The sequence below is a fragment of the Rhineura floridana genome, chromosome 10, assembly GCF_030035675.1.
Source record: "Rhineura floridana isolate rRhiFlo1 chromosome 10, rRhiFlo1.hap2, whole genome shotgun sequence".
NCBI classification, from domain to species: domain Eukaryota; kingdom Metazoa; phylum Chordata; class Lepidosauria; order Squamata; family Rhineuridae; genus Rhineura; species Rhineura floridana.
The window spans coordinates 57,810,728-57,827,342 of NC_084489.1; the positions used below are offsets into that span (position 1 = coordinate 57,810,728).

Here is a 16,615-nt window from a genome sequence, read left to right on the forward strand (position 1 = left end):
TGGCTATTTTCTTGACCAGTTTCCCTAGCATTCTTCTCTCCCGGCTCCAATAGTGTACAGCTCCTCAGTCTTAAGTGTTTTGAAGTTTCTGCAAAGCTTCTTCTTTAATTAATCTCCTCTTTCCTCAATTTCTTTTCCTGAAGCCTCATGCTTCATCTACACTTCCTTCAGGTTCCCCTTCCTCAGTCCAGTGCCTACTCTGTACCTGTCCTTCAGCCACCTACCTTCTGGGCTCCCTGTTCCTTCCTTGCCTCATACTGCCGCTTCCCAAGTCTCAGCCAAACTAGTTTTAATGCCAGCTAAAATGACAATGTTCACAGAAGCAAGTCTGCAAACTTCTTTCTTTCCTGAAGAACTGAACATTCTGAGTTGAACATTCAGCCAATCAGTGCCATAGGCTTCACCACCACAAGCACAGTACAATACAATACAGATGTGACATGTTCCAAGAACATGACTAATTTCTTAATTAGCATATATCCATTTTCTTAATTAGCATATATCCATTTTCTTGGAAAGAAACATCCTTACAATCATATATCACTCACTATTCCTTTTTTAGTTTTAACTTATGGGGAACAGAATAATAAAGGAACAAAGTGAGTGGATTAGGATAGTTGATTATCCTGTGGAAGAGGTATGTTTTTCCATATTACAGTGACCAAGACTATTTGGCAACTTAACACCCAGTCCATATGTGTTTTAAGCTGACTGGAACCTTGTTCTAAACATTAGTATTGCCATATCTGCATGCGAGGCCAATGTTCCAAATGTTTCCAGAGTGCCTGAGAATCAGGTGCAACTGTGCAAGGGATCATCAGCTAGCAGAATTCCACATCCATTGATGCTGCACCACAAGCCAGACTTTCCCCTTGAACTTACATATGCATCAGCAGCAGCCAACTGTATTGCTGTGCTGGCCTATAAGAAACAAATATGTGAATGTGATCCCAGTCCAGCCAGTATCTCAAACCTCATTGCAAATTGTTGAAATTTGCTGGTCTCCTTTTGCCCTTGATATGATATCAGCATATTTCACATCTGGCTTCTTACCACTATTACAACCTCAAATCAAATTACTTAGAGCCATCACCTGGATTTGTATTTCCCAAGAAATGGTCTTTCTAAAGGATCACAGTCTAAGATCATGATGGGAGTGTTCATCATACAAGCTAATCAGAGTATTAGACATGATTCCAAATTATGAACAGAATAATTGGCCCTGTCTTGAGATTTCTTAATATATAACACAACTACAACACGATTGCAAGGTTTGGACTGCCATCCTATAAATGTATACTCAACAGTAAGATCCACTAAGTAATGAGACTTACTCCTATTGAAGTGTGTATAGGACTGCAGCATTAAGCTCATAATTTTGTTTATGTTTTCTCATCTATAGTTCCTTCTGAAATTACCCACTCTGTCTTGCCTACTGGCTTGTAAACAGGGACCATATGTAAAACATACTGTTTCACCCTCAAACATGAGCTATCCATCAATTTAGAAATAATTTTCCAATTCGTTACTGCTCCTCCCACCCGCACCCCAAATGTTCATTTTTGGGTGCCTGCTTGTGTTTTAATCAGTGAATCTTTAGGATAAGATAGTGATGATGATTTATATTTCTTACCCATCCTTCATAGAAGGTCCCAGGGTAGGTTACAGCATTATTATACAGCCACGAGAGTGGCTGTATGGTATAGCCAGCATGGATTTTTCACGTTCCGGCATGTTAAATTGAAAACATCCCCCATGCTATTCTGCTATTTCCCATACGCTCATTTCAAAACAAAACCTTATAAGACTTACAGTCCTGAACTCAGAAATGCTTAGCAACCCTCTAAGTTTTAATAGTGACACACAAAACACTCAGAGAGAATTGAAAGTTTAAAGTGTAAAACAAGAGAAAAAAATCCAGACCCATTGGACTTTTTTCTGTCAGTGGTTTCATAATTTGTTGAAATTAATTAAAAATCAGCCATGTTTACAGAGTACCTGTAATCCTATTACTGACCTTGCCTCATACTCTGACCTTCATCTTCTGCAGTTTAAAAAAATCATGGCTGAAATTTAACATTGGAGTCTATGATAGTGCAGGCATGCTCAGTAAGAACCAACAGTCAGTGTTCTAAAAGCCAGACTAACAGCTGTATGGCTTGGCTAATCAGGGGACCACACCCATGCCAGACATTTATTCCACTTTAAACAGTCATGGCTTCCCCCATAGAATCTGGAGAAGTGTAGTTTGTGAAGGGTGCTGGGAGTTGTTAGGAGACTACTCCTAGTCCCCTGACAGAGCTCCAGTGGCCAGAGTGGTTTAACAGGCAGCCCCTCTTCTGGGGAATGTAGCTCTGTGAGGGGAATCAACCAAGATGGCAGCAGAGGCTTCAGCCCCTTTGGGAAACCTCAGCCGCCATCTTGATTGATGGCAAACCTGTGCGCGCAGCCGCAAAAAACAGCAGAGAGAAAGATAGGTGAAGCAGGGGAATGGCGGGCAGCTCTGAAGCTCCTGCCCTGCTATCTGCGGCAGCAATCCTGCCGCGGATTGCAGAAGAGGAGCGCAGGGGCCCTCGGCCAGTGCCCCACTTGGCCACCCCTTAGAACCGGCCCTGATCCTAAGCATGATTGCATAGGAGTAAATGCCATTGAACTCAATAAGCATGCAAATGATCAGACCTGCCTTTCCCCTCCTCCCCCTCCCTCTCTCCTTCCTTCCCGCTATCTCCTTCCCCTCCCCTTCTCCCTCCCTCCCCTCCTCTTCCCTTCTTCCTCCTGTCCTGCCCTGTTTGGATGCTAGATGGAGATTGTGGCTCTGATTATAGATACAAACACTGGCAGAGAAGAATTTCATTTGTGCATCTGCGGAAACATTATTCCATAAATCCCTTGAATGTCAAGGGTTTCAATGTGTGTGATATATCGTACCTCATATATATGCTCTACCAAAGGTCCAATCTCATCTTCTTTAGTAGGTTCATCCTTTGGTTCCCAGTTATGAATTGGCAGAACAATTTGTGGAGGATGAGAGACTCTGAAATGGTCCAAAATCATTGCCATGTTGGATGAATTGTCACTTATACTATGTTTAACAAACGCAAAGCATTAAATCTGATTCAAACTATAAAATAAAAATAAAAATGGATATCAACTGGAAATTGACAGTAAGAGACTGGGAATTTTTCAATGAACTCATCCATGTCTATGTCTTTAAAAACAGTGGGAATGTGGTATAATGTTTAGAGCACGGGTGGGGAGCCTCTGGCCTATTAGGCTAATTAGGTCTGGCAGGGCCCTAATTTGACCTGGGAGGCCATTTCCACCAAACCACATCCACCTGCCCTACCCTGATGTCATATATGATGTCAGATGTGAAGCAAGTAAAGGTGTAGCTGCCATCACTTTGAAGTCTGCTTGTAAGCTGTTTCTATCGTAAATGCATATAAACTTCAAAGTGATATCACTTAGTGCCCATCAGCTGATTGGTGCTGAGACATTTCACCTTTGAAGTCCATTTGCAAGTGGTTTATATTAAAACCTCTTCCAAACAGAATTTCAAGTTGTCATGTGAAGTCATAATGGCATCAGGTGACTAGCACTGCCCATCTGTCAAGATCCATTTCCCCTCCTCCGCAGTTTAGAGTGTTGGTCTGTAACAGGGGTAGGGAATACCTGTGGCTGATATTCTTTATTTTATTTATTATTATATTTATATCTTGCCCTTCCTCCAAAAAGGAGCCCAGGGTGGTAAATAAAAAGTAAAAACAAACATCTTAAAAACAACTGCAATACAGATGCCACCTGGGAAAGATCTCCCACGCAGCTCCCATAATTCCTTGCTTTGCTGGCAGGGACTGATGGGATTTGTAGTCCAACAGCATCTGGAGAGCCACAGTTTCCTTACCCCTTATCTAGAACCAGAGAGATACACATTTAAATTCCTGTTGAGCCATGAAGCTCACTGGATGACCTGGGGCTGGTCACTCTCTCTCTCTCTCTCTTTCGCACAGCCTGACCTATTTCGTGAGGACAAAAGGAGGAGTGTAGAAAATTGCCAGGAACTCCTTGGAGATAATGAGAGCTATAAATACAATAAATAGTTAAAATTTTAAAATAAGGGTAAAATCCATTAAGAGCAAACATATAAAGGGAAAATCCATTAAATGTAATACACCAGAAGCTGACTGTAATCTGGTTTGGTACATTTTGCTACTTATTGATTTATATGTAAACCACAGAAGAATCTGCAATGAAGATGATGGTGCCAATATATCCCCCAGCCTACTATGTTTGTACAGTTATGAAGCTACTGGTGGCAGATCAGGGATTTTGCTACACTAGCAAGGTGGGGTGGAAGTTGGGGAAAGTTGCTTCTGTTGCTTTATAGAAATAATTCCCTGTACACAACCGTAGAAGTATGAAAGTAAAAGATTATGTGTTTTTCCCTTTTAAAGTCCCATTTTGGTTAATTCTGGCTAGTACATCTGGGAACTGGTCCTGCCCAGAATTACATTTCTGTATTTATTAACAGTAATCAGGTTTAAGTAGTATCCAGACCCCACAGCAGTTAACACCTACAGCAGTGTTGCTGTAAAAACAGTTCTGTGCTGATTTTAAAGTTGCCACTGCTGCAGATGGTTTTGCCATTTTAACTCATTTTTCTCTGTACTTTGAGCTATAAGCAAATACAAAGAAACAATTATATAAAGCAATTGAATACTAATTTCAAACACATAGTATCGCAATCTATCAATATCTGTTTTAACATAGATGCTCCCCAGTGAGTGGCGCATGAGACCAGCTAATTGGGCCTTGTTCAGCCCAGTCAATGATGAGTCAGCGGCTATGCTTTTAAAAGTTAGTTGCATGTCTTCCTTGGCCCTCAGCAGGTCCCACCCAACTTTGACAATGCAGATGTTTGTATAGATGCATCTCTATCATTTACACTTAACAGGCAGGTTCAGATGTAACACCATACCATCAGTTGATGCTATGTGAATGAGACTTAAAGACCTTGAACTGTGCACTTCCCTCCCACACACACAAACTTGCCATGATTCCTCCTCCTTCAGTGGTTTGCGCTGAACCATAGTTTATATTTTCATCCAAATTGCAAACCATTGTTTCTGCTTGACCTGCAAATTAGGCTTGCAAACCAGGATCAAACAGGGGTTTGCAGGGCATACACAAAGCATAATGTCCAGTGCAATGTCTGCTGCAACTTCTTGGGAAAGGTTTCAGTTGATGCAGCCTGATGACGTAGACAAGGTGCTTGCGATGATGTGGCCAGCAATGTGTCCTCTCGACCCTTGCCCTTCTTGGCTTATTAAAGCTTGCCAAGGGGGTTTCACCGAGTGGATCCAAGGTGTGGTCAATGCACCTTTGCGAGAGGGAATGGTTCCAGCCGCCCTGAACCGTTCCTGAAAAAGCCCACCCTGGACCCATTGGTCTGCGACAATTACCGACTGGTTGCAAATACCCCCTTCTTAGGGAACGTGATTGATAGGGTTGTGGCACAGCAATTGCAAGTACTCTTGGATGAAACAGATTATCTTGACGCATTCCAGTCTGGGTTCAGGCCTGGTTATGGGACTGAATTGGCCTTGGTCGCCCTGATGGATGACCTTTATCAGGAGGACAGAGGAGTGCGACCCTGTTATTCTTACTTGATCTCTCAGAGGCTTTTGATACCATTAACCATGGTATCCTTCTGGGGTGACTTGGTGAGATGGGTATTGGAGGCACTGTTTTACAGTGGTTCTGATCCTATCTCCAGGGTCGCTTCAGAGAATAGCATGGGCGATTGTATTTTGGCCTCCTGGCAGTTCTGCTGTTGGGTGCCGCGGGGCACCATCTTGTCCCCCATGCTGTTTAACATCTATATGAAGCCTTTGGGAGCAGTCATCAGGAGATTTGGGGCAAGATATCAGCAGTACACTGATGATACCCAGCTCTATTTCTCTGTAACATCTGAATTGGGAGAGGCTGTGCAAGCCCTGGACAACTGCCTGGACTTGGTGGTGGGCTGGATGAGGGCCAATAGACTGAGTCTGAATCCTAGCAAGACAGAGGTGCTGTGGGTTGGTGGTTCCCAAGTTCAGATAATTGGTCAGTTGCCTGCTTTGGATGAGGTTGTACTCCCTCTGAAAGAGCCGGTTTGTAGTCTGGGGGTGCTCCTGGATCCATCTTTGTTGCTAGAGGCCCAGGTGACCTCAGTGGCTAGGAGTGCCTTTTACCAGCTTCGTCCGTTTCTGTACCGAGATAGCCTGATCACTGTTGTCCACGCACTGGTAACCTCCAGGCTGGATTACTGTAATGCGCATTATGTGGGGCTGTCCTTGAGGTTGGCCTAGAAGCTGCCACTGGTGCAGTGAGACTGCTCACTGGGGCAGGGTATTGCCAACATGTCACCCCACTGCTGAAAGAAATGTAGTGGCTGCCCATTTGCTACCAGGCCAAGTTAAAGGTTCTAGTCTTGGTGTACAAAGCTCTATACAGCTTGGGAACAGGATACCTGAAAGACCATCTTATCCCTTATATACCCAGTCGATCACTGCGCTCTGCAGGTGAGGGCCTCCTGCAGATACCATCAGAAAGTCCGTTCCACACAACATAGGAAATGGACCTTTAGTGTGGCGGCACCTACCCTGTGGAATTCCCCACCTTTAAACATTAGACAGGTGCCATCTCTGTTATCTTCTTGGCGCCTATTGAAGACCTTCTTCTTTCAACAAGCCTTTTAAGTTGAGACCTTATCCCAGTCTGCGTCTGTGCTGGAATTGCTTTTTAATATTTTTTAAACCTTTTTTTAAAAAACAATATGTTTTTAACCTTTTAAAAAAAGATGTCTTGAAAGCTTTTTAAAAAACTGTTTTTAATGAAGTTTTATTTTAATGTATTTTAAAGTCTGTTTTTATGATGTTTTAAAGTGTTTTTAGTGCTTTGGTTTGCCGCCCTGGGCTCCTGTTGGGAGGAAGGGAGGGATATAAACAAACAAACAAACATAGCTAACAAGTAAATCAATAGTTTGTCAGTTTGGATGAAACAATAAACTATGGTTTATCACAAACCAACGAGGAGAGGGGGGAACTGCATCACGCAATAGGAGGAGAAAGCACATGAACCCAAGGGTCCTTCAGGTCCCATTTGTGTAGCACCAAAACCATAGTTTGATATTATACCTAAACCAATCCTAGTATGGAAAACACCTATGTATCTGCAGCAAACATGACTGCTGTGTAAAGCAGTCCTAAGTTTTGGTACTCCATATGGCAGACATGGTCTGGGTTCAGCCTATCTCCTCCCCACTGTATCTCCCACAATTCCATTTCCCATCTGTGGGGTTCTCCACCACAGCCAAGCTGGGTACTCAATATCCATGTTTGAGTCAAATGGGGGGGGGAAGTGATGAATGCATAGATAATTGCCTAGTAGTAGTGCTTTCTTGTACTCTCCCTGCCCCCAAACAATACAACAGCTTTCCAAGGCTCTAAGTACAGCAGAGAGGAAGGGCAGGAATGTTGGTTTCATCCTCGTGACATGGAACTCCAGGCTTTAAGGAAGAGGCAGGTGTGCATGAACCTAATCACAGGCTTCTTCCAAACAGGGCATTGCTCCAAATTTACACAAATATCTTAAGGGGACATCTCTTAGATAAATAGTTAATAACAAATACAAATAACCAGACTGGAAAAATTACAATATATCCATTTAAACTCACCCATGAAGAGCACCAAGGACCAATAATAAACAGTTAGGGTGGTATTCAATGCTAGTCCTACTCAGAGTATACCCACTGAAGTTAATAGACATGACTAACGGGCTCATTGATTTCAATGGGTCTAATCTGAGGATTTAATTGTATACAACTTCTACTTTTTAAAGGGAATGTTTTGCAACAAGCAACAAAAAGAAGCATGGACATTTTAAGTGGTTTGTTTGGCCAAAATAGAAAAATGGACTGCCTTCAAGTCGATTCCGACTTATGGTGACCCTATGAATAGGGTTTTTATGGTAAGCGGTATTCAGAGGGGGTTTACCATTGCCTTCCTCTGAGGCTGAGAGGCAATGACTGGCCCTAGGTCACACAGTAAGCTTCATGGCTGTGTGGGGATTCAAACCCTAGTCTCCCAGGTCGTAGTCCAACACTCTAACCACTTTGTCAAAGATGTATTATTTCACAAACAACATCTATTTTAACATCTCTTTGGAGATCAGAAAATGGTTTCATTTTATGCAAAGTTCGTAAAGGCTAAACAGGCAGGATATACCTATAGGAGCCACAAAAACATTGCTTAGACTGGCTATGTTGAGCCATCAGATTTTAATGTCCGGTACTATTCTTTGTATTCCATGACCTGCATCCTTCTTAGCAACAGATGTTTAATTTTAGACACTTGGTTCAAAGTAGATGTGTAGGAATATGCAAACTTTTTCATTAAAGTATACTTAAGATTGCCAATATCTTATTAAAGAAAGTGGCCACTGTCCAGTGAATTGCACAATTAGTTCCATGAGTTATGTGGGCCTTAGGCCATCTTTTTGGGAAGAAGTGTTCTCCACGCTGCAATGTAAACTAGTTTGGAAACTTGGAGAAGTTTTAGAAGCGATCTGTGAGGCTGTGGGAATGCTGCACTAAGGGAATCCCACTGAGTGCACAGAGTGCAACCTCAAGGAGCTCTCTGGACTATGACCCACATCTAAACTCTATTAAGAAAACAAAGGCATTGGGTCTGCCAGCTCTATTCTCTCTAACTTTTAATTGCTTTCCATATTTTCAGTTTAGGAGTTCTGAATGTAAAGAAGCACTAATGCCCTGCACTAATCCAAATGTGCTTGGGTAAACCAGAAACAACCACTATGAACGAATGGGATGTGTGGTCACAATGTGCAACCTGTCATGTAGCCCAGAACTATGTTGAGAGAAGAGGAACAAAGGCCCTTTTTTACAACCATTTTTTTTATTCTCCACAGTGAAGTTAATATACCCACTTGTATATATGCAATCTGCCCTTTGGATGATAGGGTAGTATCAGAACTCCAGGCTCCTATGCATTAAACCTTTTGTGAGAAGAATTGTTTTGGTAAAATGAGAAACCAGTGGAACTTCTAAACTAGAAAGATATTTTGAGCAGGGATGGCCTCAGACATTTTGCTGCCTGAGGCAAAGATGCCCCCCCTCCATTCCAATTACAGAAGATGACTGGGCTGGAAATTGATTCTTACATCAACTATGGCAATGGGAGTCTTTCCTCTAACACACTTGAGGACAGCAAGATGAAAGGGGACAGAGCAGGCTGGGGGGGGGGCACAGAGCACAGATATGTCCTCCACCAGAGAGGAATGGCTGGGGGGGCTCCGGACAAATAGATGGGATTCCCCCTTGCATTCCAGCATCTGCAATCTGCTGCCTTACCCTGCCTAATGGTAGGATCAACTCTCTGTTTGAGTTTAATCCAGTCTTTGACCGAATCAACACTGTGGCCTAAATATTGCCCAATCGCAGTAAACTAAATTAAGCAAACAGTTATAGTTAGTTTTTTATGTCCAGGGTGAAAATAAATGTACTTACCCTCTGACCTGTACTTGAGCTACTGCACTTATGTCGATTTGAAGGTCAACCAAATTACTGTTGGGATTAACCTTGTTGGAACTGAAATACATTTGTGCAAACGTTAATTATGTTTCAAATACATAAACCTGAAAGCATTTTAACTTCAGTCTATCATGCTCAAGGCTGTAGCATTTATTAGATTAACAATTCTTTCTTTCAGAGATGGAACAGTGTAGTGGAAGCTGCACCTCATTGTCTGGGGCCACTGAGATAATGGATAATGGTCTCCATGACATGGGGAAATGGCTCATGTATGAAGGTCTTGAGAACTCTGGAGGAACCGGCTCTCATAACATGCCCCCCATGCTCTCATAACATCTTAATTATAACCTACCCAAATTAGGATATAGATTATGAAACATTCTCCCCAAATATGATTGGACAATAGCTGTTGCTTAGGGCAGTGGCTAACACTCTTCAATAAAAAGAAAAATATTAGGCCAGTAGTATTCTGTGTTTGCACCATCCTTTGAAGGCACAAGAGTTTACAAATACCTCCAGAGGGTCCCTGCACCACCTAGCTAACAACGAATACACTTGGAAGTATCAACTGTTGCATGGGTTTGAATCTTTTAAAACTATCACTACAGACTAGCTTCTTCCAGTGTCACTTTGTCTGGAGATAAATCACAGCTCTACTACATTACTGCCTACTAACACTGGCTGATTTCACAAATTTAAAAAGGACTAATAATATAGGTACATATTTAAATGAATATGAAAATGCATTTGCTGAAAACTGAGAAATGTGTTCATAATGCCACAACTCATACAGCATTACTGTATATTATTATATCAACATGAAAATATATTTACTATTATAGTAATCAGATTACATGTTCCAGTGATGCAACCAGATCAAGGACTTCAGAAGACAAATCTTTTTATGTGGTTATGACACATATCCAGAGTGATGACAGCTACACTTTGGAAACTTTCCTTTTTAGCCCCATTACATACAGTAGGGCCCCGCTTTACGGCGCTTCGCTTTACAGCGCTTCGCTAATGCGGCGGCTTTCAATTAGGGAAAGTCCCCACATTAAGGCGCTTGTTCTGTTTTTACGGTGGTTTTTTTCCGTCGCGCGCCATTTTGACGTCATTGTCGTGCGATGCGTCCCATTATCGTCAATGGGTTTTGCTTTACGGCGATTTCCGCTTTACGGCGGGGGTCCGGAACGGAAACCGCTGTATGAGCAGGGCCTTACTGTATGTATATTTTTATCCAGCAGTCTTTGCTTGTATACCAACTGCACCAAATTCATTGACATTTAGATAGGACTAGTGGTAACTTATCTTCTGCTTTGTAAGCTTTGCTTTGAACATTCCTTAAAGATGTAACTGCTGAGAATGATGAAGAAACTCCCAAGGAAAACAATACTTTTCAGAGGTTCTCCTACCCTTTCAAGGGAAGAAAAACCAAGTTTCTTTATCATCTCTCTGTCAATGACATACCACAGAGCAGGGATTATGAACACAGCACCTGTAGGTCTTCCCCTGGTGCTCACAAAGACTTTGAGTTCCCCCCACTAACCTACTAAAGAAGGAATTTGGAAAAGTGACCCTCTTTCCCACTTCTTCTTTCAGCTCGATGTGGTTTTTAATGCTCAGATTGATTCTACTGGATCTGACTTTTACAGAGATCCCTTGGAAAAGTAAAATGCGTGTGTGCATGTGGCTACACTTTTCCTTCCTTCCTTCCTTCCTTCCTTCCTTCCTTCCTTCCCTCCCTCCTTCCTCCCTCCCTCTCTCTCTGTGGGCTGATTCAAAAATGGGGAGAGAGAAGTGACCAGAGGGAATGACACTCATGACACTTGCTCAAAATCTCCAAATGTGTCTGTGGCCTTAAAATGTTGACAACCCTTCTTATAAGGAACCATTAATTTTCTTCTAAACCAAGGGTGAGGAATCTATGGCCCTCTAGATGTTGTTGGAATACAACTCCCATCACCCCTGGCCCTTGATCATGCTGGCTGGGGCTGATGGAAATTGGAATCCAACAGCATCTGGAGGACTATGGGTTCTTCATCTCCGTTGTAAACTCAGAAATTACATTCTTGCTTCTACCCCAAAGAGCAAAAACTGAATTATCACAATAAACACATTTATTTTGTATAACTTTCTCTATTTCCTAGATTCAAGTGTTCAATCACTTTGGAATATTCTAGCAAGAAACTGGTAATTGGGACAGGAAACAAGCATATGAACTAGATCAAAATAAATCAGTGAATCAGACATGGGTATAGAGAGCCAGGCAACTGTGCTCTTGGTTAAAAACAAAAAACTGCTTACCTTCTCACTTGCAGTTCAAACTGGATGCTGAATTCGGCATTTTCAAAACGCTGAACAGTAAATCTGATGCCTGTAGAAAACTAGGAATCAGAATTCAATAATTAGAAGACTGAACTACACATGAGATTTAAGGGGATAGGTCTCAGTTGACCTACACTGCTCCTGAGTGGTACTATTAAGCAGCCATTTTGAAATATAAGGTATGTAAATGCAGTGTTGCAAATAATTATTCAGGCTCTGGTTGCCCACCCCCTGCTCACTTCCTAACTTTAAAGAGCCAACAGCTCTTTTACTCTGGGCTCCATAAACAAAGAAGATTACCAGATGGGCTATTCAAGGTTAGAAGGAAGAATGACAAATTGTCCTCATGCTCTGCATGAGCTTTGCATAGGCACCTGTATGGCCACCAATGGAAGAACAGGTTACTGGACTAGATCAGCCTCTGGACTGATCCAGTAGAGCTTTTCTTATATTCTTAATGCAATATTACCTAAATTGTGCCATTTGGGTAGGTGCATCAGGGCACTCCTCACTGGCCAGGCTTCCCTGCCAATGACAGACCTTGCTGCTGGTGGAGGCTGGCAGATCTGGGCAGGGCTGGGCAGAGGGACACTTCTGCTCCATGCAAGCCCCCTCCAGCATATCAGAAGTTTCAATTGTTCCACTCATAGCCTAACCAGAATGCATTATTTTTTTTAGTAACAGACCCTTGCTTGGATTATATAACAGAAATCTAGAGTGGCCAACAACACCAAACTATAATTACAACAGAAATACCTCATAATAATTACATAATAACATCAAAATCAACAATTGATGGATATAGCTATTATGAATATGTATATTTATGCATTTGGATTTTTCTTCATGTAAATCACGTACATTGTGTTTATTGTATATTTATTTATTTATTCATTTGGATTTTTCTTTATTGCAAACTGCTTTGAGGTCTGTAGATAGCAAGCAGTCTGTATAAATGGACTTTATACATAAATGTATGAAATGAATATCCATCAAATGATTGCAGAGTAAAGAATCCAAGTATACACTGGTCATCATCATCAACAACAACCAAGTGCTGGCCCACTATGCTGTACAGCTATTCCACAGTAAACATCTACTGCAGTTTTAAGGACATGTCTATAGCATCTGCCTCTGGCAACAGGCTGTGTAGTAATCCAGTTCCTTGAGATCCACTGGAGCTGATGCATACCACAGTTCTGATGATCTCTGAGACCACACCACATTAGACTCACTTTAATACTTTAAACAAAACTGCACTCCTGTTGTAAGAAACTAATGAGCAGCAGATGGTGCCTTTGTGTGGCAATGAGTTTTAAAGGTGGCTTGTAGTCCTTGATACTCCTACTAATAATGGGCAAATGTGGTTTGCATACGCCAGCAATAAAACTCCATAGTTTAATGCACAGAGTTAATGCATAGAGTTTTACTCAGTTTAGTAAGTAAGAAAATAAGAAGAGCCCTGCTGAATCAGACCAAAAGCCCATCTAGTTCAGCATCCTGTTCTCACAGTAACCAACCAGGAACTTATGGGAAGCCCACAAGCAGGACCTGAGCACAAGAGCACTCTCATAAGAACATAAGAACATAAGAAGAGCCTGCTGGATCAGGCCAGTGGCCCATCTAGTCCAGCATCCTGTTCTCACAGTGGCCAACCAGGTGCCTGGGGGAAGCCCGCAAGCAGGACCCGAGTGCAAGAACACTCTCCCCTCCTGAGGCTTCCGGCAACTGGTTTTCAGAAGCATGCTGCCTCTGACTAGGGTGGCAGAGCACAGCCATCATGGCTAGTAGCCATTGATAGCCCTGTCCTCCATGAATTTGTCTAATCTTCTTTTAAAGCCGTCCAAGCTGGTGGCCATTACTGCATTCTGTGGGAGCAAATTCCATAGTTTAACTATACGCTGAGTAAAGAAGTACTTCCTTTTGTCTGTCCTGAATCTTCCAACATTCAGCTTCTTTGAATGTCCACGAGTTCTAGTATTATGAGAGAGGGAGAAGAACTTTTCTCTATCCACTTTCTCAATGCCATGCATAATTTTATACACTTCTATCATGTCTCCTCTGACCCGCCTTTTCTCTAAACTAAAAAGCCCCAAATGCTGCAACCTTTCCTCGTAAGGGAGTCGCTCCATCCCCTTGATCATTCTGGTTGCCCTCTTCTGAACCTTTTCCAACTCTAGAATATCCTTTTTGAGATGAGGCGACCAGAACTGTACACAGTATTCCAAATGCGGCCGCACCATAGATTTATACAATGGCATTATGATATTGGCTGTTTTATTTTCAATACCTTTCCTAATTATTGCTAGCATGGAACTTGCCTTTTTCACAGCTGCCGCACACTGGGTCGACATTTTCATCGTGCTGTCCACTACAACCCCGAGGTCTCTCTCCTGGTCGGTCACCGCCAGTTCAGACCCCATGAGCGTATATGTGAAATTAAGATTTTTTGCTCCAATATGCATAATTTTACACTTGTTTATATTGAATTGCATTTGCCATTTTTCCACCCATTCACTCAGTTTGGAGAGGTCTTTTTGGAGCTCTTCGCAATCCCTTTGTGTTTTAACAACCCTGAACAATTTAGTGTCGTCAGCAAACTTGGCCACTTCACTGCTGACTCCTAATTCTAGGTCATAAATGAACAAGTTGAAAAGTACAGGTCCCAATACCGATCCTTGAGGGACTCCACTTTCTACAGCCCTCCATTGGGAGAACTGTCCGTTTATTCCTACTCTCTGCTTTCTGCTTCTTAACCAATTCCTTATCCACAAGAGGACCTCTCCTCTTATTCCATGACTGCTAAGCTTCCTCAGAAGCCTTTGGTGAGGTACCTTGTCAAACGCTTTTTGAAAGTCTAAGTACACTATGTCCACTGGATCACCTCTATCTATATGCTTGTTGACACTCTCAAAGAATTCTAATAGGTTACTGAGACAGGACTTTCCCTTGCAGAAGCCATGCTGGCTCTGCTTCAGCAAGGCTTGTTCTTCTATGTGCTTAGTTAATCTAGCTTTAATCATACTTTCTACCAGTTTTCCAGGGACAGAAGTTAAGCTAACTGGCCTGTAATTTCCAGGATCCCCTCTGGATCCCTTTTTGAAGATTGGCGTTACATTTGCCACTTTCCAGTCCTCAGGCACGGAGGAGGACCCAAGGGACAAGTTACATATTTTAGTTAGCAGATCAGCAATTTCACCTTTGAGTTCTTTGAGAACTCTCGGGTGGATGCCATCCGGGCCCGGTGATTTGTCAGTTTTTATATTGTCCATTAAGCTTAGAACTTCCTCTCTCGTTACCACTATTTGTCTCAGTTCCTCAGAATCCCTTCCTGCAAATGTTAGTTCAGGTTCAGGGATCTGCCCTATATCTTCCACTGTGAAGACAGATGCAAAGAATTCATTTAGCTTCTCTGCAATCTCCTTATCGTTCTTTAGTACACCTTTGACTCCCTTATCATCCAAGGGTCCAACTGTCTCCCTAGATGGTCTCCTGCTTTGAATGTATTTATAGAATTTTTTGTTGTTGGTTTTTATGTTCTTAGCAATGTGCTCCTCAAATTCTTTTTTAGCATCCCTTATTGTCTTCTTGCATTTCTTTTGCCAGAGTTTGTGTTCTTTTTTATTTTCTTCATTTGGACAAGACTTCCATTTTTTGAAGGAAGACTTTTTGCCTCTAAGAGCTTCCTTGACTTTGCTCGTTAACCATGCTGGCATCTTCTTGTCCCTGGCGGTACCTTTTCTGATCTGCGGTATGCACTCCAGTTGAGCTTCTAATATAGTGTTTTTAAACAACTTCCAAGCACTTTCGAGTGATGTGACCCTCTGGACTTTGTTTTTCAGCTTTCTTTTTACCAATCCCCTCATTTTTGTGAAGTTTCCTCTTTTGAAGTCAAATGTGACCGTGTTGGATTTTCTTGGCAATTGGCCAGTTACATGTATGTTTAATTTAATAGCACTGTGGTCACTGCTCCCAATCGGTTCAACAACACTTACATCTCGCACCAGGTCCCGGTCTCCACTGAGGATTAAGTCCAGGGTTGCCGTCCCTCTGGTCGGTTCCATGACCAACTGCTCTAGGGAATAGTCATTTAGAATATCTAGAAACTTTGCTTCTTTGTCATGACTGGAACACATATGCGGTCAGTCTATGTCCGGGTAGTTGAAGTCACCCATTACTACCACATTTCCTAGTTTGGATGCTCCCTCAATTTCATATCTCATCTCAAGGTCTCCCTGAGCATTTTGATCAGGGGGACGATAGATCGTTCCCAGTATTAAGTCCCTCCTTGGGCACGGTATCACCACCCACAACGATTCTGTGGAGGAGTCTGCCTCTTTTGGGGTTTCGAGCTTGCTGGATTCAATGCCTTCTTTCACGTATAGAGCGACTCCGCCACCAATACGTCCTTCCCTGTCCTTCCGATATAGTTTATATCCAGGGATAACCGTATCCCACTGGTTTTCTCCATTCCACCAGGTCTCCGTTATGCTCACTATATCAATGCTCTCCTCTAAGACCAAGCACTCCAGTTCTCCCATCTTGGTTCGCAGGCTCCTAGCATTAGCGTACAGGCACTTGTAAGCAGTGTCTCTCTTCAAGTGTCTTTGGCACTTGTGGTTAGGCCTGTGGTAATTTTGCTCTTCTGAATTTATATCCTGTGCCCCTGCTCTCACAATGCCTACTTCTAGG

General features: G+C 42.4%; 1 protein-coding gene across 3 annotated transcripts in view; it reads right to left on the reverse strand.

Moving 5' to 3' along the window:
- The window catches only part of ITGA8 (integrin subunit alpha 8), a 216,116-nt gene that overhangs the window by 83,276 nt on the left and 116,225 nt on the right, over positions 1 to 16,615 (reverse strand). For all 3 annotated transcript variants that reach the window (XR_009758065.1, XM_061586063.1, XM_061586064.1), the window contains exons 22-24: positions 11,903 to 11,982; positions 9,572 to 9,652; positions 2,929 to 3,034 (exon numbers count right to left, since the gene is read on the reverse strand). Coding sequence is in view for 2 of the 3 variants with exons in the window: in XM_061586063.1 (XP_061442047.1) it covers positions 2,929 to 3,034; positions 9,572 to 9,652; positions 11,903 to 11,982 (267 nt within the window). In the remaining variant the exon portion in view is untranslated. The remainder of the gene's footprint in view (positions 1 to 2,928; positions 3,035 to 9,571; positions 9,653 to 11,902; positions 11,983 to 16,615) is intronic.